The sequence below is a fragment of the Bubalus kerabau genome, chromosome 3, assembly GCF_029407905.1.
Source record: "Bubalus kerabau isolate K-KA32 ecotype Philippines breed swamp buffalo chromosome 3, PCC_UOA_SB_1v2, whole genome shotgun sequence".
NCBI lineage: Eukaryota > Metazoa > Chordata > Mammalia > Artiodactyla > Bovidae > Bubalus > Bubalus kerabau.
In genome coordinates, this window is record NC_073626.1 from 44,437,508 (window position 1) to 44,461,300 (window position 23,793).

Genomic DNA, 23,793 nt, shown 5'->3' on the forward strand with positions numbered 1-23,793 from the left:
GAAGACATTTTCAAAGATCAAATATAAAAAATCTCACTATAGATTAGCACTAACAGATGAACGCTTGCAGTTGATTATAATGATAGGAAACACTGCTTCTAATTTTTTTTTTTAGCTGCACCATGCAGCACATGGGACCTTAGTTCCCCAACCAGGGGTTGAGTCCATGTCCTCTGCACTGGAAGCAGTCTTAACCACCGGATCACCCCAGGAAGTCCTAGGAAACAGTAACTTTGATCCCCAATTAAGCAGCAGACTTGTACAACAAAAATTTGTACTCAATTATTATTTTGAATTTTGTTAATACAAAGAAATTATGGAAATTTGTTTTCCTTATTTATGTACCTATATGTCCTTGATTTTGCTTCTTGGCATGTAAAGCCTGATATTTACTATGTGATACCTTATAGAATAAGTTTGCCACCCCCTGGTCTAGAAGAACACTTGTCAATACATCCAGCTGCTTGTGATCTCTCCCAAGTTCTATTCCTGTCTCCCACTCATTAAATGGCCTCTAACTCAAGCCAAAACTCTAGAAATCTTGGTATTTTACTTTCCCACAATCTCTATATTAAGCTGTTAAAATGTTGTGTGTCAGTCCTGCCTCGAAAAATTGTAACTCTAATGCATCTCCTTCTCTCCATATCTGCTTTTACTCACTTCTTGTCTGCACTAATGAAATAGTCTAATTGGTCTCCCTGCTCCTGCTCTTGCCCTCTGTATAAAATTTATTTTTGGCTTCATTGAGTCTTCGTTGTTGCGTCCCGGCTTTCTCTGAGGTGCACGGTCTTCTCATTGCTGTGGCTTCTCTTGCTGCCGAGCACGGGCTCTCAAGCGCAGGCTCAGTAGTCGCACACAGGCTTAGCTACCCCGAGGCCTGTGGGATCTTCCTGGACCAGGGGCAGAAGCCATGGCCACTGCATTGGCAGATGGAGTCTTTACCACTGGACCACCAGGGAAGTCCAGTGAAAGTGTGAAGTCACTCACTCATGTCCAACTCTGCAACCCCATGGACTGAAGCCCACAAGGCTTCTCTGTCCATGGAATTCTCCAGGCAAGAATACTGGAGTGGGTACTCATTCCCTTCTCCAGGGGATCTTCCTGACCCAGGGATTGAACCCGAGTCTCTTGCATTGCAGGCAGATTCTTTACCATCTGAGCCAACAGGGAAGCCCCGGAATCTCTTTAAAATGTGAAAAGATTATTATTTCCCTAAATCCCTTATTGCCTTCTCAATGCATTTAGGATCAAATCCAAATTCCTTATCATAATCAAGGCTTCATATAGTCCAGTCCACCTCTTCAATCACATCTGCAATGAACTGAAGGTTTATGTTCCCCAAAATTCATGTTAAAATCCTATTCCCAAAGTGGTGTTATTAGAAGGCTGGGGATTGGTGAGATTAGGTCATGAAGGTGAAGACCTCATGAATGGGATTAGTGCCCTTATAAAAAAGGGACTTCAGAGAGAGCTCCCTTTCTGTTTCCACTGTGTAAAGATACAGCAAGATATATGAGTCAGGAAGCAGGTCCTCATGACACCATATCTTCTGGCACTTGATCTTAGACTCCAGCCTCCAGAAGTGTGAGAAATAATTCTTTTGTTTATAAGTCACCAAATCTGTGGTGCTGTTAGAGATGCCACAATGGACTAAGACAACATCTCATTCCTCTCCAGGTTCCCACTCTCATCAAATACACCTCCTATCTCTTCCTTGGCCTTTACATCTGCTGAACACTTAACTGGAACCACTTTCCTTGCCCTGTTTTGCACGTCTGGTGTAGTGGGAATTCCTAATAATGTACTTTCACAGCCTTCAGAAATTTCACAGAAATAGTACCTGGAAAAACAGCATGTATTAAGAAACTATATTGATGATTATTTTTCACGTCTTTCTTAGAATTACAGCCTTGTTACAAACCCCAGGGTCAGACCCAGAAGGGGTTATGAGTGGGATCATGAAAGCATGGACCTTGGAACGCCTAGCCCGTGTCAGGCATAGGCGCTGCCCGTGCACTTGCTAACGGCTCCCGAGACCAGCCCAGAAGGGAATGGCCTGGGGTAAACACACAGAGATCTGGACTGTGTCAGTGTAGTCCATGATGTTTAGGAGTATGTGACTGATATGGCCTGTGTGTTGAGAAAGATAAGATCTGAGAAAGTCTTGTAGTCTGCAGTTATGAATAAAAGCTGGATTCAGAGTAGACTCTGCACCTCAGTCCAATAGAGGCCACAGGGCCTCTATTGACCCCTTGCACCAGGTTTCATGTTCTGTCTTCCTTCTTGTCACTCGCTCCTGGACCATTAGGGCAACAGTCTGGGTCTTTCTTTTGCTTTGGATACTAGATAAATATGTACAGTATACCTTCCTTTCCTGTTACTCTCCATCTTATTGCCTGTTGTATTTCCTTTCCATCTATGAAGTATGTACACAATGGTTTAAACATCTGTCTCTTAAAGCGAAAATCCAGGCCCAAGTCCTTGTGATACTTTCTGCTTTCTTCATCAGTGCCTGGTATACAGTAGACGCTTATTGTTGAAGGAATAAAGAGGAAAGAATCTAAGTGGTTTTGGGGTTAGGAAAACTGGATATATAAAACTAAGGGTCACCAGTATTTAAATGCTTTAACTCAGAAAAGTGGATAAAATCATCCAGGAGTGTATCAAGTTAGAAGACAGGGGAAGAGCCCTGAAAAACTAGCATTTATGAGAAAGGCAGTAATTAAAATGATAACATCTAATCCTTACTGAGTGCTGTATGCCTCATTTCCCTTTTAGTTGAAAACATTTTCCCTTTATGGATGTGAATGCTCCCTGAGAGAACTGATCCCTGAGTGTGGGGAACTGATGCTCTCACTCTATAATAAGAGCTGACATTTATTGAGTTTACTGAGTACAAGGCACTGTTTTAAGCATTTTACATGTATTAATTCTCACAATACCATGAACATATTAACTGTTAATGAGAAACTAGAGACAGAAGAGTGAAGATACAGGATAGAGAGGATAATTAAGACAGCAAAGGCTCTGGCAAGGGGCCTAGCCGTGCACAGTAGAAGGGACATTTCCTCCACTATAAAAAGGAAAAGACAGACGCAGAGAAGTGCACGTTTACGTGAGTTTAAACCACAACCTTTCATCATGGAATTCGAGTTCTCTATAATTCTAATAACTTGATAAAAAAAAATAAACTTCTAACATGGAGTTTTAATGGGCTTCATAGGAAGTAATAAAGAGCTGGGGGGAATAAGGAGTGGGAGGAGGCAATTCTGCTGTGTGTCTAGACATCTATCAAGTGCTAGGTATACCTGAAGCTTTACAGATCCTGAGATGGGCAACATGTGGAGACTGTATGGGTGGACCTCTGTTCTCGGGTGGGCCCCCTTCCCCACTCTTCTGTCCCAGAACTTCAATTTACCCTTGAGGATTCCAGGACTTGTTGCCTCAGTGAAATGCATGGTCACCGTGCTCTGGCCAGAGGGCAGCCCTGAGGCAGAGTCCACTCCTGGGAAATTTCATCATTAGATGGGAGACATGAGACATAAGACTGACTGGGTCTTCCCAAAACATACGACCTGAAGAAATCCCCAGTTTCTGCTCCCTGAAGCCCTGGAGCTGACCCAGGTCTCATCCTTCCAAAGGCTGGTCTTTTAGCCCTTCCTTCTGTTCCAGGAGCCACCCCACCCTTCAGATTCCTGTTTTGATAAGGCTAGTTAGAGCCAGCGTCCATTGCTTGCAATCCAAGGATCCTAGCCAACAGATACACTCCCTCACAGAATGTGCACCAAAGAATAACAGGTGGGTGGCATGGCAGTAGATCCAAGGGTGGCAGCCTCCACCCCTGAGCCTGTACCCAGTGTGGTCAGTCCTTATAGTGGGGATGGTTCTTTAGAAAGACTGACAGATCCCAGCTAGAACTCACCTTCTCAGCCACGGTCATAGTTTTAGCCCCTTTAGGCTCCATACCTAATAACTTCCGAGGTACCTGCTTTGGCAAAGGCCGTCAGTCTTGGCTCTACAGTTCTCATGCTCACCATTTCCACATCAATCCAGCCACCTATCCCCACTGCCACACTCTGGCAATGGAGGAGGTCTTTGTGAAGCCTCTGGGTCTGTAATAGGTTCTTTACTCAGCTTCCTTTGTGCCACTACAGTAGCTTGTACTGTCCCGCATCATGGACTGACTATACCACATTGTCATTATGTCTAGCTTTGGTAGTAGCTGCAAACTCTTCAAGGCTAAGACTGTAAGTCAGGGTTGAATACAGTGCTTTGCAATAAATGTTGAACAAACCAAACAATACACATAATATATGCAGTCAGGAGGCAACATTATAAAATCATGTGAAAAATCCCTAAAGAAACAACAAAAAAACCAAAGAACCAGTTAGAAGGTACATAACACCCCACACCTCAAAAAAAAGAAAAAAAAAAAAAGGCAGGTGAGGACTGAGAATCTGGTCCACCAATGTCCAGGATTGTGTTCTCTGCATCAGCGTCAAACTATCTGATTCTTCCCACTGACATAACCCAGCTGCATAAGGAATACATCCAGGTCTTTGCAACTGTTTTCACATGTTCTCTCCCATATAAATGACTCAATTCAGTTCACAGTTAGCTTAGATTTCATGGCAAAGTTTATTTGAAGAAATAAAGAAAACTACGACAATCTCCCCATTCCAACATCTACCCTTCTATGTGTGGACCAAGGGGCTGTAATGTGGGTGAGGATGGACAGGGAGGAGGTATGGTCCCACTGTGCAGTTATTTCTCTAGTTTTCAGCATGTGCCACCTCAGCCCTGAGTCCCTCTAACCTCGGCCTCTTGTTCAGAGCAGTGGCACTACCCTGAGAGTATATTAGGTCAGTGGCCATCTCCTGAGTTCACTGATCACATTTCAGTCCCTGTGATCAATATGAGTGATCAGCGGTGGTCAAAGGTAGACAAGAGACACAGACTGTGGAGAGAATACCTCTATTAAAGAGGGTTCTAAGTGACTCATGGAATTCTCAATTTGTTAAAGTGCTCAACTACAACATACAAAATAAAGGTGTTGAAAAAGTACCTACTGGTGAGAAAGTAATTTATAGACTGAAGGGTTTCCAGAAAATCATAACAAAGAAAAATATATAAGATGACCTTTACTCATAAAATTTCAGCAATGATGAGAGAAAAGTAAAGCTTAGAGCTTAGTCTCTGGATTACTAGAACTCTGAATCAAACACATCTCTAGATGGAGACCAGCTCCCTTAACTTCTCATAGAGACTGAATTAAACATTTATCATAATTTTTCTTGCTCTACCTCCTCTCTCATCAAATACCTTCTAATCGGAAATTTAATCCAGTTTCCTGTACGAAAAGATCTATTACAGGCAACTGATCAGTGTATCTACAGCCTGTAAACCAGTTCCCATAGGACAGTTAGCAAAAACTTGCAAATCTGTCAGGTTGAGGCCCACACCCAAGAAGAGATCCGTAATATATCTATCCTTGTGGAATAATTAACAAGATACGGGACGTTGCTGCTAGTCCTGTGGTTAGGACTCTGCATTGTCCACTGCCGGGGTGCAGGTTCAATCCCTGGTGGCATGCTACGAGGTATGGCCAAGAAAAAACCACCAACACCAACATCAAGATACAGGATCAGGGTACTGTGGTAGTGAGGGGTAATAAGTATCCATCAGCAGCAGTGGCTCCCTTGTCCTGAAAGTTAGCATATGGCCTCAGCAATCACTTGTAAGTCCAGTGAGCAGTGGCCCAGCCCTGACCCTTGCAGAGGTCCCTATGGCGAAGGAAACAAGCATGGACTCTGAACCGGCGACCACAGTGAGGACAGGCATGTAGGGCTCCAGCATGCGTCTTCATATGCTCTGTCAGATGGTGCTTCAGCTTGAAACGCTTGTTGCAGATGCCACAGCCAAAGGGTCGAAGGCTGAAGGTCAGCATGATGTGTCGGTCGCGCTTTGGCTTCACTGCAAAGCGCTTCCCACACAAACAACCAAAGCGTTTTCCATCTGCAGGGGGTGCGCCACCTAGCTTCACAGGCCCATGCACAGCCTGCCCTGCTCCTCCAGGTCCCCCACCCCCTGATAGGATTTCATTCCCATGAAGATCCACTGGTTTCCAGGATGGACCACCTCCTCCAGATGTTGTCCCTGCTCCTGAGGGCAGTAGGAACCCTAGTTCTCCATTCTCTTCAGTGTTCCCTGCTGGAAACACTTTGGTCTCCTCCTTTGCTCCTACAGACTGACTTCCGCCTCCTGCTATCTCCTCCTTGGACTCAAAGGGTTCCTGCTTGATGTAGAAGACTTTGGGGGGCAATGCAGTATGAGGAGCAGGAGGCTCAGGTGGGGCACTCTCACCCTCTGGAAGCCTGCAAGGAGTGGTGGATGTGGGCAGGGGGTGGGATGCAGGAGGGCGAGGAAAACTCCCTGATCCTCTCTGAGGCTGAGGAGTCTGAGAGGGTGCTGCTGACCCTTGGTCCTCCTCATCTTCCTCCTCTTCCTCCTCAACCTGAAGCTGTAACACATCTCCCAGTTCACTCCCCTCCCCTCCAATCGGGCTCTGGGTAGAAGGAGAAGACTGTGCCGGGGTCTGGAAAGGGGAAGAGCGGATGCACCAGCCTCCTGTGGTGGAAAGAAGTGTGTGGAAAGGGGTCGCTCCTCGGGATGAAATCCCACCACCGGCGTTTTCCAGTTCTCTAAGGATCTCTGAGCACTGATCTACCACTTGCCACATCTGCAGGCCACTGGCCACAAGAAGGTGCGCAGGGAGAGCATCCAGGGGCAGACGGAGGTGCCCCGAATAAATGAGCTGGAGCAGCCCCTCGAAGGCATCGGCTTCGATAACGTTGGGTAGGGTGAGACGCGGTGCATCCCCCAGAAGTAGTTTGTCGTGGAAGTAAGGAGAAGCGGCGGCCAACACTGCTTTGTGGGCCCTCAGTTCGCGGCCCTGCACCAGGAGAGAGACGTCACAGAACTTTCCCTCCAGCCTGTGGCGGTTCAGGGCCTCCAGCAGCAAAGAGCTGTGCTGAGGGAACTCGATCTGGATCGTCCGTGGGGCTGGGTTGCAGGCTGGAGAGGGGGCTACGGGAGGCAAAGGCGTCGAGGTATCCATGGCCTCCTGAGGAAAAAAAAAACCCCAGAGGGTCGGGTACAGGAGGTGAGGGGGCGGGGGAGAGCCCCTGCGCGACGAACGCTGTGGAGGAAAGAGGGGGTCACAGAAGCTCTGGATAAGGAAAATCGTATCTCCCTAAGCAACGTCCGCCTCCGCTGCACCCCAACGTATGGGAACTTTTCGGTCGCCGGTAGTTCAGGCAGAACAGTCCCACACACTCCCCCGCCGAGAAAACGAAAACAAACCACAACAAAACACCAACCGGGGCTTGAACTTGCAGGGCCTGTGGCGAGGAGGAGGTCCTTCAGCCGTGAGCCGGATCCCGCCGGCCCGGTCGGCTTCTTCCCGCCGTTCCGCTTCCCAACTCACGTGCCCGCAGAGTCCAACTCCCTGGCAGGCACCCGGGGACCGCGAGCGCCAGCCGCTTGGCTCTTCCTGCCGCCACGCCCCCACGGGTACACACGCGGTGCTGCGCCCAGAGCGGCTCTGCAGCAACCGCGCCGCCTCGGCCGGAAGCCGCCTCCTCCCCGCCGGAAGCGGGCCCCAGGGAGTTGGGCGGGGCCAGGGAGGCAGCCAATAGGAAGGCGCCGGCCTACAAGCCTCACGTCGATTGACCACGCCGGCTAGAAGGCGGTGCTGGCGGGAGGCAGTAGACCGGGCCCGGGCCGCAGAAGGGATGAGAAGGCGCAGCCGGTACCGAGGGCGCGATCAATGAGCCATGCCAGTGATTAAATGCAACGCCTGCCCCCGATCGGTGCTGAGATTAAGAAGGCACCTAGCATATGGGCTAGGTATTGTTCGCATCTCCTTCTATCCCACGCCCCCTCCCCCGACCTGCCACCCGCGAGGTAGGAGTTCCCATCCTTTCCTCAGGGAAAGCCGAGACGGCAAGTGCTGGCCCAGTGGCCGGCTCCACAAGGCTGAGGCACCAAGTTCTTTCCTCCGTTCCGTACGGGAGCACTTTAACCAACAATGAAATAATCTTCACTTCTAGGTAATTATTTTTAAGGGACATGTAAATGTACACTTGCAGTTTTTTATCAGATAATGCTGCTGTTCCTTAACCTCTTTATTCTTGGGGTTAAGTGGCGCAGTGAGACACATGGGGGAAATTTGGCCTGTGCAAAAACCTCTACTCTAAAACAGTGCTGGTTGGGAGAGCGATATTCTAGAGCCAAGACTGGCGTCACACAAGGATACAGAATTTCTCCCAAGCTGTCAGCTTCCTCTCAGAAAGCAGTTCCTGTCACCATGCTGATCCTCCCGGAGGTCCGAGAGTAGGAAAGTCAGCACCGCGATAAAAGAACAATCTCCGTTTATTAAACATGATTTTTCTGTTTCACCACACACTCCAGAAAAAAAGGAAATGGGGCTGGGAGTGGAAGAAAAGGGGCAGTGGTGGGGGAGAGAGTAGGCTGGGGGTGGGGTGGGGTGGGGAGGGAGAACGAGAAAACAAAATAAAACAGGTAGGAAGAACATCTCCCTACCCTCATGGGTGGAGAGAGAATCGTGGTGGGGAGGGGGCCAGGAAGCGCTGTACAGAGGGGTTGCCCCCAGCCCACACACACACACCCCGGATATGTACAGTACAAATCCCAGATAATTACAACAGCCAAAGAACAGAAGAGGAAAGGGGGTCCAGGGGTAGGGTCTGAGGTTGGGAAAGCAAGGAAGGGCACAGGGATAAAATTTCACATATTTACAACTTTTATATAAGTATAAATTTGGCCCCGGCTGGGTGTCTGTGTGTAGGGGGATGGGACTGAAGGGGAACTGTCCATACAAAAGAAAAGGGTGGAGTCCGAGAAGTCTCAATACCAAACGCAAGAAGGGATGAGGGGGCAAGGCTGGGTAGAGGACAGCAGTCAGGGAAGAGGGGGTGCCAAGGAGGGCCTTCTCTCCTCCTATGACCGACCCACCCCAAACCCCATCCATCCTACCTCCCCTATCCCGCCAGAGAGCTATGTACAGAGAAACACCGAAAAATTGTGGAGCTGGCGGGAGGGAGAGACGTGGATGGAGATTGGGGGGGGGGGGGGAGGATGAGAGGGAAGCCCAGCCCTGTCCTACCTCCCCCAGGGGACAGAGTCATGGAAGGGGGCCCCCAACACCCCTCCTCCAACACAGGTCCCCCTGCCCTGGGGAAGAAAGACATGGCTTTTCCTAGAGTAAGTTCCCCCCTCCCCCTGGGAGTAGAGACCAAGGGTGGGGGGCAGGGGGGCTGTGTGTGTCAGGGTAGGGCAGATCAGCTAGTCTGTCCTCCCCAACATACACCCCCCTCCTAAACCCTAATCCCTCCCCTGAACCTCAGTTCCACCCCACCCAACACACTGGGGGAGGGGGGGGCCTGAGCCCCCTCACCCCGCTCTGGGACCAGCCAAGAGCAGATCAGGTATGGGAAGAAAGGGAGACAAGTCCCATTCCCCCTTTGCCGCCCCCTCCCTGCCCCGGTGGCCCCTCCACCCCATCTGGGTTCTGGGTGGGGAGGGAGAGTATTTGAGAGTGGTAGGAGGAGAAGGAGTTTGTGCGTGCTGAGCCCCCCCAGACGCTCCTGAGAAATCAAGGGGTAATAGGACCCCCTCACCTGGGGTCCCCTCCCCATAACAAGGGGGACAGGGGAGGCCAAAATGGGGCGGTGGAGGGGAGTTAGATTGTCAGCTCTGGTTACTGCTAAAAAATCACCCTGAAGTTGAAAGTTTGGAGGTGCCGCACCCCCAGGGTGGGGGTGAGGGTCTGTCCCCCAGTGCTCAGGGGAACGATGAGGCAGAGGATGGGGATAGCACCCCGGAGTGAAGGGGTCTGTGTCCTGGGGCAAGGGTCCTTGGGGTCACAGGGGACAGCACCCCAGCAGGAAGGAAAAGGGGGCAGTTGAGGGTCCCCACTCTCCCTCCCAGAAATGGTGCAGTGGGGGTGGGGGGCTGGTGCCCTGCAAGGAGGCGTTCAGGGAGGCGATCCCGCTGTCCCTCGGCGACGTCCAGTCCTGGTGGTTGGTGCCATTCCAAGGTGGGGTGCACAGGGAGGGAGGAGGAGGTCTGAGATGCTGGGTGGGCTAGTGGTCTGCGGTGTTTCGGAACTCGCCGTTCTCAGTGATCTGCAGCCGGGGTGGGGGAGGTGGGGCTGGGGGGGCCAGGCCGTTCCAAGGTGGGGCCAGCGTCACACGCGGGTTTGTTGGACCCAAGGGGGGAAGCTGCCTCTCCTGCAAGATACCAAAGAGGAGAGCGCGGACTTATTGAGACGCTTCGCGGGGGCCTGGCTGCCAGCCCCCAAGCAGTGGCCTCCCCCAGAGCCAGCCCACTCCACCAACTGTCCCACCCCCTTCCCCCAGGAGACCCCTCCCACCCACATCCTCCTCGTTTGTTCTCACCTGCAGGAGAAGGTACATCATCTGGAATCAGGGAGAAGAGACTCTCACCCCGACTCCTAACTGGGGCCTTCAACCCCAGGAGTCACACCAGGAACCCATTTCAAAAGAGGTCAGTTTCCTATCTCACCCCCAAGCTAACCCTGGCACCTTCCGCTGCCCAGGGCCCCCTCCCAGGCCACCACCAACCTGAGGTGGGAACTTAGTGCAGAGGGAACAAGGAAAGGCAGTACAGCAAAACCTCATTAATCCAAACCCCCATGGACTGGAATTTTTTCATAATTTGAACAAAAACTGGGCTTGAGTTTTCCTTTATCTGTGAAGAAAGAGTGTGCTAAGCAAATTAATAGTAGAAACCTGTCTGTGGGAGGGAATATTTAATCTATACCAGAAAACAGACTTCAATCCTATCCATTCATTAACACATGCTCCCTGAGGGCCCTGAGTGGAAAAGCCTCGTTCATGGAGTTCTACTTACTGTATATATTCTGAAGACATGCATTTCATTAAACAGATACTGTCATTCAGTTTTGTCACTTATTCAGAGTGGCCATCTCCTCAAATACAACATTCTAAATTAGAGAGGTTTAACTGTACTGGGGTGAAGGAATGGGATTCAGGGAAGTAATGTGGGAAGGGAAAAATACTGTGGGAGGGCTGCCTCTCTCTCATGCTGATGTCAGAAAGGAAGGACCAGGAGCTCCTGCAGAGACGCAGCATGCCCCAAGCTCTGCGTCCCCAGGAAGCAGAAGGACTTCGTTCCTCTCCACCCCCACGTTCCTTTCGTTCCCTCACCCTGGGCTCCCAGTTACAGGGTGAGGGGGGACTCCCACCCCTGGTCCTATTCTACCCCTTCCTACTCTTCCTGGACCAACTCCTGTCTCCTCCCTTCAGCTCTGGCTTCTGTTCCTCTGCTGGGAGTGGAGAAGAACACCATGTATTCTATGCTTCAGGTCGCTCATTTGGCTTTTAAAAATACAGACATAAAATTAATTTTTATGTTAATGGTTGAGTTGCAGAGGGACCAAAACCTGAAGGGGGTTTAGAAAAAGTGTCCAAGTTATTTCCTGGGATATAGAGCATTGAAGCCTAGCAACCGAGCTGTGTCTGACGGAATCGCTAAAGACGTTAACAACATTCCAGGCAGAAGCTCCCGGATTAGTCGTCTTCACCTCTCAGAAGGTCACCCAAACCCAAGATTTAAGCAAAGCTGCCCTCTTAGCTACAGAGTATCTCCCACACTTTCCAGGAGTCAGCGAGAGAGGAAGTCACGTGCAGTAGGGCATCCTGAGTGTGGCGGGAGAGCAGGGGAAGGAAACCTCAGACTCCCTTCCCTCTGCTTGTCTGCATGCCCCCTACACCCCCAGGGACCCAAATTTAGAAAGGAGATAAATTAGGGTGCCATTATTCATTTTACAAAAGAATTCGCCACAGGAGTCCTTTAAATGGTGAGGTCCCCTGGTGCCTGGCAGCATCTGTTTTCAGCTCACTAACTATTTTGACAGAGAGGCTGGGCAGGCAGAGAGTTAAAATTACAGAGTGAGGAGCCACTGCCCACTGCAGATCCATCCTGCAGAAAATAAAGCCTCTCAGAAGTGATGTCGCTGGTTGACAGTTCCCATTTACTGGCTTTTCAGGTAGGGTTCTGTGTCCGGCAAGGCCACTGGGGAGCAGGAGAAGGGGAGTGGATGGCATCAGCAGCCAACCTAGCATCTCTGCCTGAAATCAACACGGCTCCCAGCCCATGATTTTATCTAGGAAGACATCTCCTGCCACTGCCAACTCCCACACCACGTGGGCCAGTCCACATCCTAACATCCATCAGGGTCTCCTTTCTTGATCCTTCTCCTTGCTCCACTCACCCTTACTATCTTGACATCTGAATGGCACCCTTTCCAAGCCCCCCAAAGTCTCCCTGCATTAACTACACACTCTTAACTCCCACCCAGCAGGGCCGAATAGGAGCCCCAGATGTTGTCTACCTCACAGATGTAGGGAAGGAAGAAGAGAAACAGGTGAGGGGTAGAGGGAAGGAGGGCTCTCCACAGAACCAGAGGAAGGGAGAAGGAAGAGGAAACCCCAGCCTACCTGCTGCAGCCTCACAGCCCCTTTAGCCAGCGCCCCCCCCAACCCAGCATCACAACCCCTCCTTAACAAACCCTACCCCAACGTCCCAACCCCCAAGGACGCTTTGGTGAAATGGGGGGTGACAGACATACACTGGAGAGGTTAGAGGAGGAGGCAGGGTCAGGGGAGGTGCGGGGAGGTGGTGTGGGGAGGCACTGTGATCTAGGGGTGTGCAGGCGTCCAGGGTAAAGTGCTTGGTAGGGAGCAGGGGTCCCTGAACGGTTCTAGGAGGCGGCAGGGAAGTGCTCTGGGGCAGTGCCTGGGAAGATGGGTCTGTACAGGTGTCCGGAGGGTCGCATCTGGGGAGGTCCTCAGGTGTGGGGGGCAGCCGTGAACCGGGGAGGGGCTCTGGAGAGTCAGAGGGAGTGGGCTTCACGACCAACCTGCAGTGGTCCGGAGTCACCTCCCCCTGTGTCCTCCGCCCGTGGTCAAAGCGGAACCAGGAGAATTACCTGATGAGGAGCTGCAGGGGGAGAGAGTGGGGTCAAGGGGTCAGGAGCCTTGGTGGTTCTAGGGGGGAGCCTGGAGGTCAGAGCAGAGGAGAGAGAAGCACGGGTGGGCAAGTGAGCCGAACTGGGGGGAGGGAAACAAGGGGTTAGAGGACGGGAGGGAAGTCCTAAAAGCTGGCTGCGGGGTGAGAGGGTGGATGGCAGGAGCTGGGGCAGTCGGGCAGGTATGAGGACCAGAGGGGGTGCAGGGCCGAAGAAGGCGGGCTGGGCTTTAAACACAGGCAGGAGGGGAGGGCTCAGAGTGTGGGGCCGGGGGGTGGGCTTCAAGATCCCAGGAGCTGGGAAGAGGCCTAGCGAGCTGTCAAAGACAAGGAGAACTGAGGGGCCCAGGAAGCAGTGGTGACAAGCACCCCCAGGGCACTGGCTGGAGCCCAGGACACAAGCACCCCTAGCGCCTGAGGCTCTGCGCTGGTGAAACACCGCTTCCAGCCCCCTGGCCTGAGAGGCGCGTGGGGAGACTGTGCCCCCTGACTCTTGCGGGGGCCAGCCCAGAAGGGGCCAGGGCCAGGACTCAGGTCTGGGGGCAGAGAGGCTGAGGTTCTGGCTGGAGGTCCTGAAATGCGGCTGAGTAGGGGAGGCAGGGTGGGGAGGCACGGGGCGGGGTGGGGGCTGACACTGCCGGGAGTGACGAAGGCACAGACGACGGATGAAGATGGGGTCGCGGGGACGGCCGGAAGCAGCCGCCGGATGAACGGAGGACGACGGGCGAGACGGCGGCGATGGGCCCGGGGTGGCTGGCGCAGTGACCGCACGAAGGACAGTGGGATGGATGGGGATGGGACACGGAGAAGATAAATGACATTGTAATTTCCACCTGAGCGTCGAGCAGCCTCTTCTTGGGTTCGGGCAGCGGCTCAGCCATGGTGGGGTGGTCCCGGCGCAGCTCCTCCTCCACCAGCATCAGCCTGAAGGGACGGGCTTCAGTGGGGTTAGTGGCGGGCACAGGCGGGGAGCCTGCCCAGGGAGATCCCGACCCTGGGAGCCCTGCCACTCTCTCGAGAAGCTTTGGCACTTTTCTCCCCTGCACTTAGAATCCCTCCATTCCTCCGACCCGCTTTCAGGAATGCTTGCATCTCTCTGCTAAGGAGGGCCTCTGTGCCCTGGGAGCTCCCCTCACCAGGCACACAGCACTCAGCACTCTATCCATGAGCAGGCCCTTCCGCAGACACTGCAGCTGAAGATCTGGCTCCTCCATCCCCTACGCCACCTCACGGAACTGAGACTGTCTCCAGGGCAGCCCCTGGACACCCCTGGCCCAAGAGGGGTCTCTACAATCATCATTCCCAGCTTCTCTCTACCTTCAAAGAAGGTTCTCAAGGTGATTTCTCATAAAGGATATCACAGCAGTGGTTTGCAAAAAAGTTTCAAGTCAAGCTTTTCTAATTAATCTTCCTGAAAAATACACTGAGAATAGATGGCAATGGAACTGGCCCTGGTTGGAGTGGGGTGTGGGGTCCTACCCAGCTCTCAAGCTAACTGACCCCTTGTTGAGACACTTCCTCTGGAGCTCAGGGCTTGGCAGAGCGCAAGGGAGAGTGAGCATCGTTCACTCCAGGATAGAACACCTCTCTAGGATGGGAAGGTCAGGGACCACTGTGGCTAAGGGACCTCTGCTTAGATTTGGGGTGAGCATCATAGGCTGGCTTGAGAATAACCAGTGGGGAGTCCCAGCCTAGGCCAGTCCAGACACACAGAGATGGTTGGACAGTAAGAGGTACATTTCTAAGGGCTTCAGACATTACTCTACTAGGGGAGAGAGCAAGGTTTAGTAAAGGGACATTTAATGCACTAAGCATGAGATTACTCTTCATCTGGTAAATGGTGAAGGAGGTGGCATCCCTAGGAGGGCACTGGGCTTTCCTCCAGGTGTCCTGAGCTGGGGGAGTGGGTGGGACTGGAGGCGGGGTTTGCTGACCCTCTTCAGCCTCAGGCTTTTTCTCACCAGCCCTCCCCGGGCCGCTCCTCACCTGCCGATGATGCTCTTGATCTGGGAGTCCTTCTCCACCTGCTGCTGCCGTAGCCTCTTCTCGCTCTGCTCCAGCCGGGCCTGATACTGCATCAGGATTTTGCTGGTCTGCTCTTCCTGGGACAGCAATCTCCGCTCATACTCCTCCAGCTTCCGGTTGGACATGTGCAGCCGCTCCTTCAGCGAGTGGATCTCCTCCTCATACTCCTTCACCTGCCCGCCGGGCACACGACCCCGCACTGTGAGGGGGGCTGGGCCTGACCATGCACCCAGCCTCTACCCTGCCTGCTAAGCACAGCACCTTGTGGTGAGGGATCCTCACCAGTCTCCTCCAGCCCTTCCCTGGCTCTTGATCTGCCCCCCCACCTCTCTCTCACACACACACTTTTAAGAAAGTCCTCACATGGGGCTGAGGCTCTGTCAAGACGTAACAAGACCATGGACTCCCCCATCCTAGAGGTATACACATGCCCTCACACGTGCACCTGGACACAGGAAAACCAACACAGAAGCCTAGACAGACTCATGGACACAGGTGGAAGGCATTTTGTCCTTGGTTTGTTAAATGGTGCTGGAAATAATTTATAATAAGGCCTAAAGATATTCTCTTAGCTCAAGACTATCTACATCAATCCCAACATTTTTCTTTGCTCAGACTACTTCTCCCCAAAAACCTCTCTGCTCCCCAGGTTGGAATCATGTATCCTGTATGTACAATCTAACCCTGCAGTCACCCTCTTCTTCAGGGTCCTTGAAGCAATGGCTCCCAAGCAGCTTTCTGCCAAGCGAGTAAAGGCCAGAGCTTCAGCTGCCTTTTGCTTGGGGCTACCGGCAGCTGAGAGCCTGGACAGTCTTCCCCATGTACGCCACTTTCCTGCACGAGACCTCTGACGGCTACCCCTGTCACCGGAGCCTGTGGGACAGTGACGGGGGAAGCCGTGCGTGGCTCGTGGTGTAACTGCCCTGCCCTCGCCCAGTGGCTCAGCTCCCACTGCTGCTGCAGTGCCTCCCCTCCCGAGAAGTCACAGGGCCCAGGGCTTATGCTTCCCTGGGGAGGAACACAGAGGCGGTCTAATACAGAGCATGCTTCCCCCGACAATCTACCGTGTGTGGAACCCACAAAACAGAGCTGAACGGGGCTTTTCAATGGACTGATTGTATCTTGCATCCCCTGAAAGAATGAGGGCTTCTCAGAAAGGATCGGGTCTTTGTCCTTTCTTCTCATAACTACTTGGCCCCAGGTGTTGCCCTTGGAAGGGACTAGAAGCCTGCCCTGTGGGTAATGACAGGGCTCAGGGTGGGGAGGGCCCCCCGTACCCTGTCCAGTCGGCTCTCGTCCATAGACTTCGAATACTCCTTGAGTTTGTACTCTTCCCGCTCGATGTGGGCACTCTCAATGTCAGCCGACAGGTGAGGCATGTTGGAGACCCAGGCCACCGTCCGCTCGGAGGCCGGCATCGTGGGGTTCAGCGTGGACGGCGTCTGGGAATGCTGGGGCAGGGGAGAGGGAAAGCGGAAGGAGGCGGGCACTTTGAGAGGCAGGGAGCACGGCCCAAGGAAATGGGAGTCCCCCCACTGATCCCCTCATGAATGCTATTCTCATCACATCTGCCCTGGGAGCCCCAAGAGGGCAGGGAGGCCTGTCTGTTAACTGACAAGCACACAGTGCCCAGAACAGCACGTGGAGCAAAGCAGGCCCTCTGTGCACTTTGCTTAATGAACGAAAGGAGGTGAGAAAACTGTGACTTCAGACCACAGAATGCTGTGCTCCCCTCGACCCATCTCCTCCTCCTCCCCTCCCGCTCACCGCCCTGCCAGCCCTCCCGCCCGTCCTACCTGCTTGGTGATGGAGGGCTTGAGCCCCCCGCCGCCGCCACCGCCACCGCTGCCCCCGCCGCCCCCGATGCTGCCCTCCTTGCTGAGGCTCTGCTGCCGTGGGCGGGCAGGGCCATAACTCGGCTCTGGCGACTGCAGCAGGTTCCCACTGGACGGCCGAGGTTTCTGGGCAGCGCTGACTGTCAACTGCTGAGACTTGCCCCTCTGCAAAGGGGGCGGCTGGCCCCCGCCGCCCCCGCCACTGCCCCCACCACCGCTCCCGCCTGCAGGCCCTGAGGGGACAGGCCTCTGGGGACCAATGGTGATCTGGGGAGGGGACAGCATGTGCTGCAGGTTGTCCTGGAGTGAGAGCTGCCGACGGGTGAAGTCAGTGCCAGAGGGTCCGAACTCATCACTGTAGCTGTGGCTGTGAAGGATGGAAGCGGCAGGGGGCTTAGGGACCCCTGAGGAGAGGTCCTCGCTCTTGCTGTAGCCGTGGAACGGGGCAAAGGTGTCCCCTGGGGGCTCTCCGCCTCGGTGGTGGTGGTGGTGGTGGTGGTGGTGGTGGGAGGAGGGTGGGGCGTGGCCGCCGCCCCCTGCGTGGCCCCCTGGGGGGCCTGGCCCATCAGCGGCCATGTGGAAGAGAGGATTCTGGAAGGAGAGGGGGATGCGCAGTTGCTGGGCAGGGACACCGTCTGTGGTGACGCCCATCTGGCTGAGGCGCATGCCGGCCGCCGTGATGGACGAGCCGCTCCCCTGGGAGAGGCGGCCAGCAGGCGCAGGCCGCAGCCCCAAAGCCGCGGTCAGAGAGGCCTGGCTTGAGTGCAGCAGGTCCCCAACAGCTGCCAGGTTGGACACGCTGCTGCTGTTGAGGCGGCCACCGGGCCCGTCGCCCTGCAGGTCCAGCATGGAGACGCTCTTGTTGACACTCAGCATCTTCTGCTCCGGCTCCGTGATGTCCGAGCTGCTCGTGCAGTAGGCGGGGGAGGACCGGGCCAGGGGTGGGCGACTGACATAGAACAGGTCTTTCCCCCCACCAGGCGGTGGTGGCGGGGGCTTCTCCTTGGTTGGGGAGGGGAGGCGAGCCATGTCCATAGAGCTGCGGGAAGGGAAGGGAGCACACGAGTGGGAGGTCAGAGCAGGCCACTGGCAGGTGAGCCTCTGTGGTCAGTGAAGGCCTGGGGTGAAGAGGGGGCCACAGGGCAGGGAGAGAGGGCGGCGGGCGGGGGGCAGAGGTGCAAGAGGAACAGGGTGGGACGGGCCTCCGGCAGCGGCAGCGGGGGCAGATGGGGCAGCAGGAGGAGGGATGAGGCCGGGTCTGGGCAGACACTGGGGAGATGAGGGATGGAGAAGGCTGGGAGCAGGCCGCAGACAGCAGAGAGAAGAGGGCGGGGGAGCGCAGAGCCCCTCACCTGTTGAGGCCTCGAGCCATGAAGGACTGAAGGTCGATGGAGCTGGAGAAAGATGCAAGAGGGGCGAGCACAGGCAGAGAAGGAGAGAGGGGGCAGAGGTCGGACGCGTGGAGGTGGGCGGGGTGGCAGATGGGAATGGTGTCATGGAGAGGAGGGGCAGGGCAGGCAGTGCCCGGCGGTGCAGGGGAGGCCCTGCGAGGCAGGGCCGGAGCGGGCAGGGTCTACAGGGTCCCGGAGGGGACTAGGACAGAGCCATCTGCACGTCCTGACACCAGGTGGCTGGTCCCAGTGTCCTGGCTGAGGCCCGGCCCGGGGCAGGCCCGGGCAGGCTGAGGGCCCCCAGGCTCCTAGCACATGGAGCTGGAGGGATGCTTTCGGCAGGGGATGCTCTGTGCTGCTTGCTTCCTCTGACTTAAACAGGCTCTCAGCCTAACCACTGGACCTGTCTCCTTACGGTTTTCTCTAAGAAAACGCTTCTCTTTCCTTTCTTTCAAGTCCTTGTGAGAGGCACACGGACCCAGGAGTGTATCCAGGACAGACGTGTGGGCTCTTAGGGCACAGCCGGGGGCTCCCGGGGCTCACCTGTTGAGGTCCCGCATCATGTAGCCCTGCATCTCAGCCGAAGGGCCCCGCAGCACCACGGGCTGAGGCCGGGGCCGCTCACTCTGCCGGCTCGGCTGCCTCTGGATGTTGGGGTTCCTCAGAGCCGTGCTGATGTCATTGAGGAGCCGGGGCAGCGGGCCCAGCTTCAGGAGGGCTTCCTGGAAGAGGGAGGCTGTTACCTGGGGGCCTCAGAGTTCAGAAAGGGGAAGGTGTCTGAGCCCAGGAAATGGCTGTGATGTGTCTGGGATCAGACAGGCAGCAGAATCTGCTCAGGGGATGGTCTCTGGGCCACAGGAGCCTCTGGAGACCTAAGGACCCGCCAAGGGGCCCGTGCTGACCTTGCTGAGCTGGGGCAGCACCTCCCACAGCAGGGCGTGCAGCGTGGACAGCTCTCGGCCCAGGTCGATATAACCCTCAAAGCTACTGCTGTTAGTCAGCGTGTCCAGGTTGGAGATCTCGTACAGGAACTGCTGCATGGAACCCCACTCCAGCTCCAGAAACTCGTTCATGAAGCCCAGAAAGTCCTCCTTTGAGGTAAACCTGGCCAAAGCATCCAGAAGGTACAGATCACACCCAGAAGGCCCCAACCCAAGCCTGACTCTAGGGACTCAGGAGACCCTTCCTGCCAGCCCCACCCGACCCCGGGCCTGAGGCTTCCCTCACTTGGAAAAGTTGGCCAGGTTCTGGATGACCTTGGCGATGAGCGTGAGGGTTCTCGAAGTTTGCTCATCTGGGTACTCCTGCATGAGCCCGAAGAGGCTGGGCGACATGATGGCTGGGCAGAGGAAGCGCAGGAAGAGCGAGGCGCTGATCAGCCGGTCCGCAATGTCCTCTCGGCCCCGCTCTGCACAGCGCAGCCGCCAGGACGCAAACACCTCCTTCAGCTCCCTCGGGAACACGCTGGCGGGGAGGGGCGGGGAGACAGAGAGAAAGAGAGAGAGAGAGAGAGACCGGAACTGAGCCCCAGAGACCCTCAGCTTCCAGGGAACATGCTGAGGGGGGTGTTAGGAGGCGAGGGTGCAGAGGCAGAGGTGAGAGTGACAGGGCGTGAGGGAGGGCGCGGGGGGAGGACGGGGGCTGAGGAGGAAGAGGGCTGCGGCGGGGACAGACGGCGGAAAGCGGGCCGGAGGGGGAGGCGGAGGACAGGGACACACGGGGAGACAGCGCGTGTGCCAGAGAGACGAGGAGAGCAGGAGAAGAGAAGAAGACACCGGGAGAGACAGAGATGGGAGAGAGATGGAGGGTCACTTGAGGTACAGGGAGCTCGGACCCCCCAACTCTTCTGGATTCCAGGGAAATGGGGATGGAGGCACCCCAGGCATGGCCCCAATCCCTGGAACAGCTCAGAGTTCAAACCGCCCCCCCACCCCAGGCCCTCCTCTGCAATGTCCCATTGACACCTTAAACTTCGAACCATGGAGAGTAGAGCTGAGCGTTGCTCCCACACCTCCAACCTCCGCTGAGTTCCCCCTCTTGACTCCCTGGTTCTGTCAGTGAGGCCACTGGTCGCCCAGCCACCAGCCTCACAGCCTCAGGACCCCCACAGACACAGCCCTTCCTTTCCAATTAGCTGAGGACACCCGCTGATCCTCTCTGCAGAGGGTCCTTACAGCGGCCCCTTTCTACTTTTCCTGCCAGATCCTGACTCAGGATCTGATTTCCATGCCTGACACAGTAACAACAGCCCCCAACTAGCCTGAACTTCATCTCCCTATCCAACCGCCTCTGCACCCATTTCTACTGAAGGCCTAACCTTCACGGTCACGATACTGCACACCGTCACAGGCATCCCCTGACCTACTGAGAACTCAGGCTCCCTTACTGGGCAGCGAGGCCTTCACATGCTAACTCTCCTCACCCCGTCCCACCACATGGCCCTCCATTCCCCACTGAAGTGAGCCACACGCTCCACTAAACCACTTCTGCCTGCTGCCCCAGGACCTCTCGCCCTCACGCATGGGTCTGCTCCACAGCCTTCTCCGGAGGCAACTTCTCAACCCACCATGTTCTATAGGTCAGAACCTGGCCCAATCTTCTAAGCCCAGCCCAGGAGCACCTGTCCCATGAAGCTGCCTCTGCTCATCTCCAAGCTCTGCCTTTTCTGACCTAATGTGTGGAGGCGGGATGGAGGGTCCCTTCGTTGGAACTTAACACATACTACACTGTCCCTTGGCTTTCTGCGTCTCTGATATCCCACCCCCTCTGGTGCAGGGCCTCTGTGGGCAGAGGCCAAGCCTCGCAGCTCTCTGTCTGCTCTATAGCACTGAGCACAGCACTCTGCCCACAACTGGTTCTTGGGTCTCTTTGAAGATGGACAGATGGATGAACAGATGAACACACGACTCCCCCAACCCTGGCCCCCCAACCCAGCGTTCCCAGTCTCACCAATGGGAGTTGACCACCTTGCACAGGGCCAACTCACAGCACATCCGCAGGTTGGCCTGGTGCTCAGCCAAACTGGACGCTGTGCACTTGATGGGGTCCACCTCACAGTTCTCCTCAGATTCATACAGAGCACGGATGAATTCCCCTGCGGGGTTGGAGGCACAGTGGGGGTCAGTCACACTTTCAAAGGGCAGCAACAACTGGGGTTTGGGGAATCTCAGAATCAGGCTGGAGGCTGGGGACTCTGGGTCTGGAAGCACCGAGCTGAGGCAAGGTGGACTTGGGGTCTGGAGGAGCTGTGTTTAGGGCTGGACCGGGTGTCTGTAGGTTTGGGGAGAAGGCCTGCAGGAGGGCCGTACCGATGGCATCCTTGAGGTATTTCTGACCAATCAGTCTCATGTACTCTTCTATGGCTTTAGTGGCGAGCGTGTTCTCGCGGAATATGAGGTGTTCTCGTTCCATGAACCGGTCCACCTCAGACATGGCCATGTCTGAAAGGAAGTCCTGGAGTCCAGGAAGAGCCAGGGGTCAGCCTCTGTTCAACCCAAGCTCATGAAGATACACATGCCCTCCCCTTACTGTCCCCACAAGCGAGCGCCCATGCCCAGGTCACCTTGTCCTGAGGGCCCAGCACTCACCTTGGCCTTGCCCGTACTCTGCAGGATGTGAACCAGAGCACTGGCGACCTCCTCCTTGCCCTTGACATTCAGGGCGGGCTCCAATACCGCACAAAGCATCCGATAATGGTTGGTGACGTACTCAGCGAACTCCTTATACAGCTCCATGGGCAGGATGCTCATCGTCTGGTAACGCGCTTTCAGCCGCACCGCTGGGCAACCTCCTTTGCCCTTGCCCCCTGAGCCACCCCCAGAGCCCCCTCCCCCACCCGAGCCCCCCATACCCCCAGAGCCCCCGCTGCCCGTCGGCAGGGTCACAGGGTACCACTGCTCTGTGAAGTGGCGCCCGGCCAGGGTGGCCACAGGCACAGTCACCAGGCCGACATAGCCTGCCTTGTCCTTCTTGCGCTTTTTGTCTGAGTCACGGTATAGGTGCAGCCGCAGGGCCCGGACGGCTGGCAGGTTGTTGAACTCGAAGTGCTCACCCCAGAAAACGGTGTCCCCTGAGGCCGAGCGGGGCTTAGAAGTGGTGCGTGCATACAGCATGTCATCCAGGCAGAGCTCACAGTAGTACCGCTTCTTGGGGGGCAGCTCCCGGGCCTCTATGATCCACAGCTTCAGTACGTTGTCCACCCGGCGGCTGTTGTCCTGGCAGGGTAGGGTGGGTGAAGGGGAGGGGCCAGAGAGCCAGAGACACCAAAGGAGGAGAGACAGTCAAAACCCAGTCTCTGAGACCAGCAATCACAGAATTGAGAAGGTGTATATGGAACTGGACCTTGTCTCCCTCAAATTCAGTCTACTCGGAACCTCGGAATGTGACCTGTTTTGGAAATATGGTCCTTGCAGATAAAATCACATTGACATGCGGTCAATACTGGATTAGGATGGACCCTAAATCCCATGACTGGGGTCTATGTGGAGAGGGAAATTTTGAGACCAGATACACACGGAAAGGAGAAGACCCCGTGAAGATGGAAGTAAAAATTTTGCAGATGGAGCTATAAGTTAAGGGGTGCTGGAGACTGCTGGCAATCCCCAGACAGTATGAAGGGGAAGGGGAGGATTCTTCCTAGAGCTTCCAGAGGAGCAAGGCCTTGCCGACACCTTAATTTTTGACTTCTGGTCTCCTGACTACCAGAGAATAAATTTCTGTTATTTGAAGTAGCCTAGTTAGTGGTAGTTTGTTATAGCAGCCAGAAGAAATAGATATAGACTGAGCTCATACATCAGTTGATAGAATTCGTATTGGGAAAATTTTTTTTTTAAGTTATAATAATAAACCCATAATATTAAGGTGGGATTTGAACAGGAGAACTGAGGAGTCTTTCAAAGACAATCAGAAGTTAATTGAAAAAAAAAAAAAGGCATAAATGCAAAAGGTGAGAATCTACAGTTAATGCAAAAAGGGCCTGGAGGCTGACAATGACCAGTGAGGTTTCAGTGTGAAAAGAGCCTGGTATCTGGACTCTGCAGCAGGGAAGATTGCAGCATCTTGGGTCTAGGTTTTAAGGAGGACATTGACAAACAAGGGTCTCCACAGAGGAGCTCACTGGAAGCTGGGACACAGAGAACAGCAGACCGAACTGGGAGCATTTCTCCTGGGAAGAACACAGACTCACAGAATTTTTGAGCCAGAGGGACTTTAGAGATATTCTACTTCAACCCCATTCCTACCAGTTGTACAGAGAAGAAACCATGGTTTCGATATTCAGCTATGTGACCAATCTATGTGTGCTACAGAAACACTGCAAGCGGGGGCTGGGTGCCCACCTGTCAGGGTATTAGGGGGACATCCCTGCTTGCAGGGAAGATGCACTGGAGGAAATTCCAGAGCCCTGTCAGCTCTCAATCTATGATTTCTATGGAAAGGAAACATCATAA

The 23,793-nt window shown here is 54.5% G+C and overlaps 2 protein-coding genes and 1 long non-coding RNA gene across 8 annotated transcripts in view; 1 reads left to right on the forward strand and 2 right to left on the reverse strand.

The window, feature by feature from the left end:
- ZBTB9 (zinc finger and BTB domain containing 9) overlaps positions 1 to 7,648 on the reverse strand; it is a 62,012-nt gene extending 54,364 nt beyond the window's left edge. For 3 of the 5 annotated variants that reach the window (XR_008711666.1, XR_008711665.1, XR_008711667.1), the window contains exon 1: positions 7,380 to 7,648. Coding sequence is in view for 2 of the 5 variants with exons in the window: in XM_055571723.1 (XP_055427698.1) it covers positions 5,732 to 7,117 (1,386 nt within the window). In the remaining 3 variants the exon portion in view is untranslated. Of the gene's footprint in view, positions 1 to 4,619; positions 7,199 to 7,379 lie in introns of those variants that run through there. The other 2 variants (XM_055571723.1, XM_055571724.1) reach the window with 2 other exon arrangements.
- Positions 7,649 to 7,774: 126 nt separating this feature from the next.
- On the forward strand, positions 7,775 to 16,417 carry LOC129646065 (uncharacterized). The gene is made up of 4 exons (XR_008711668.1): positions 7,775 to 8,111; positions 10,488 to 10,590; positions 14,176 to 14,432; positions 15,060 to 16,417. It is a non-coding gene; the product is annotated as an uncharacterized LOC129646065 (long non-coding RNA).
- SYNGAP1 (synaptic Ras GTPase activating protein 1) overlaps positions 9,887 to 23,793 on the reverse strand; it is a 28,441-nt gene continuing 14,534 nt past the window's right edge. The window contains exons 8-19 of one of the 2 annotated variants that reach the window (XM_055571693.1): positions 21,934 to 22,560; positions 21,655 to 21,799; positions 21,296 to 21,440; positions 19,574 to 19,810; positions 19,249 to 19,450; positions 18,890 to 19,068; positions 18,308 to 18,349; positions 16,917 to 17,994; positions 16,398 to 16,571; positions 15,082 to 15,293; positions 13,929 to 14,019; positions 9,887 to 10,313 (exon numbers count right to left, since the gene is read on the reverse strand). In XM_055571693.1, coding sequence (XP_055427668.1) covers positions 10,167 to 10,313; positions 13,929 to 14,019; positions 15,082 to 15,293; positions 16,398 to 16,571; positions 16,917 to 17,994; positions 18,308 to 18,349; positions 18,890 to 19,068; positions 19,249 to 19,450; positions 19,574 to 19,810; positions 21,296 to 21,440; positions 21,655 to 21,799; positions 21,934 to 22,560 — 3,279 coding nt within the window. In that variant the 3' untranslated portion in view covers positions 9,887 to 10,166. Of the gene's footprint in view, positions 10,314 to 13,914; positions 14,020 to 15,081; positions 15,294 to 16,397; positions 16,572 to 16,916; positions 17,995 to 18,307; positions 18,350 to 18,889; positions 19,069 to 19,248; positions 19,451 to 19,573; positions 19,811 to 21,295; positions 21,441 to 21,654; positions 21,800 to 21,933; positions 22,561 to 23,793 lie in introns of both variants that reach the window. The other variant, XM_055571694.1, reaches the window with a different exon arrangement.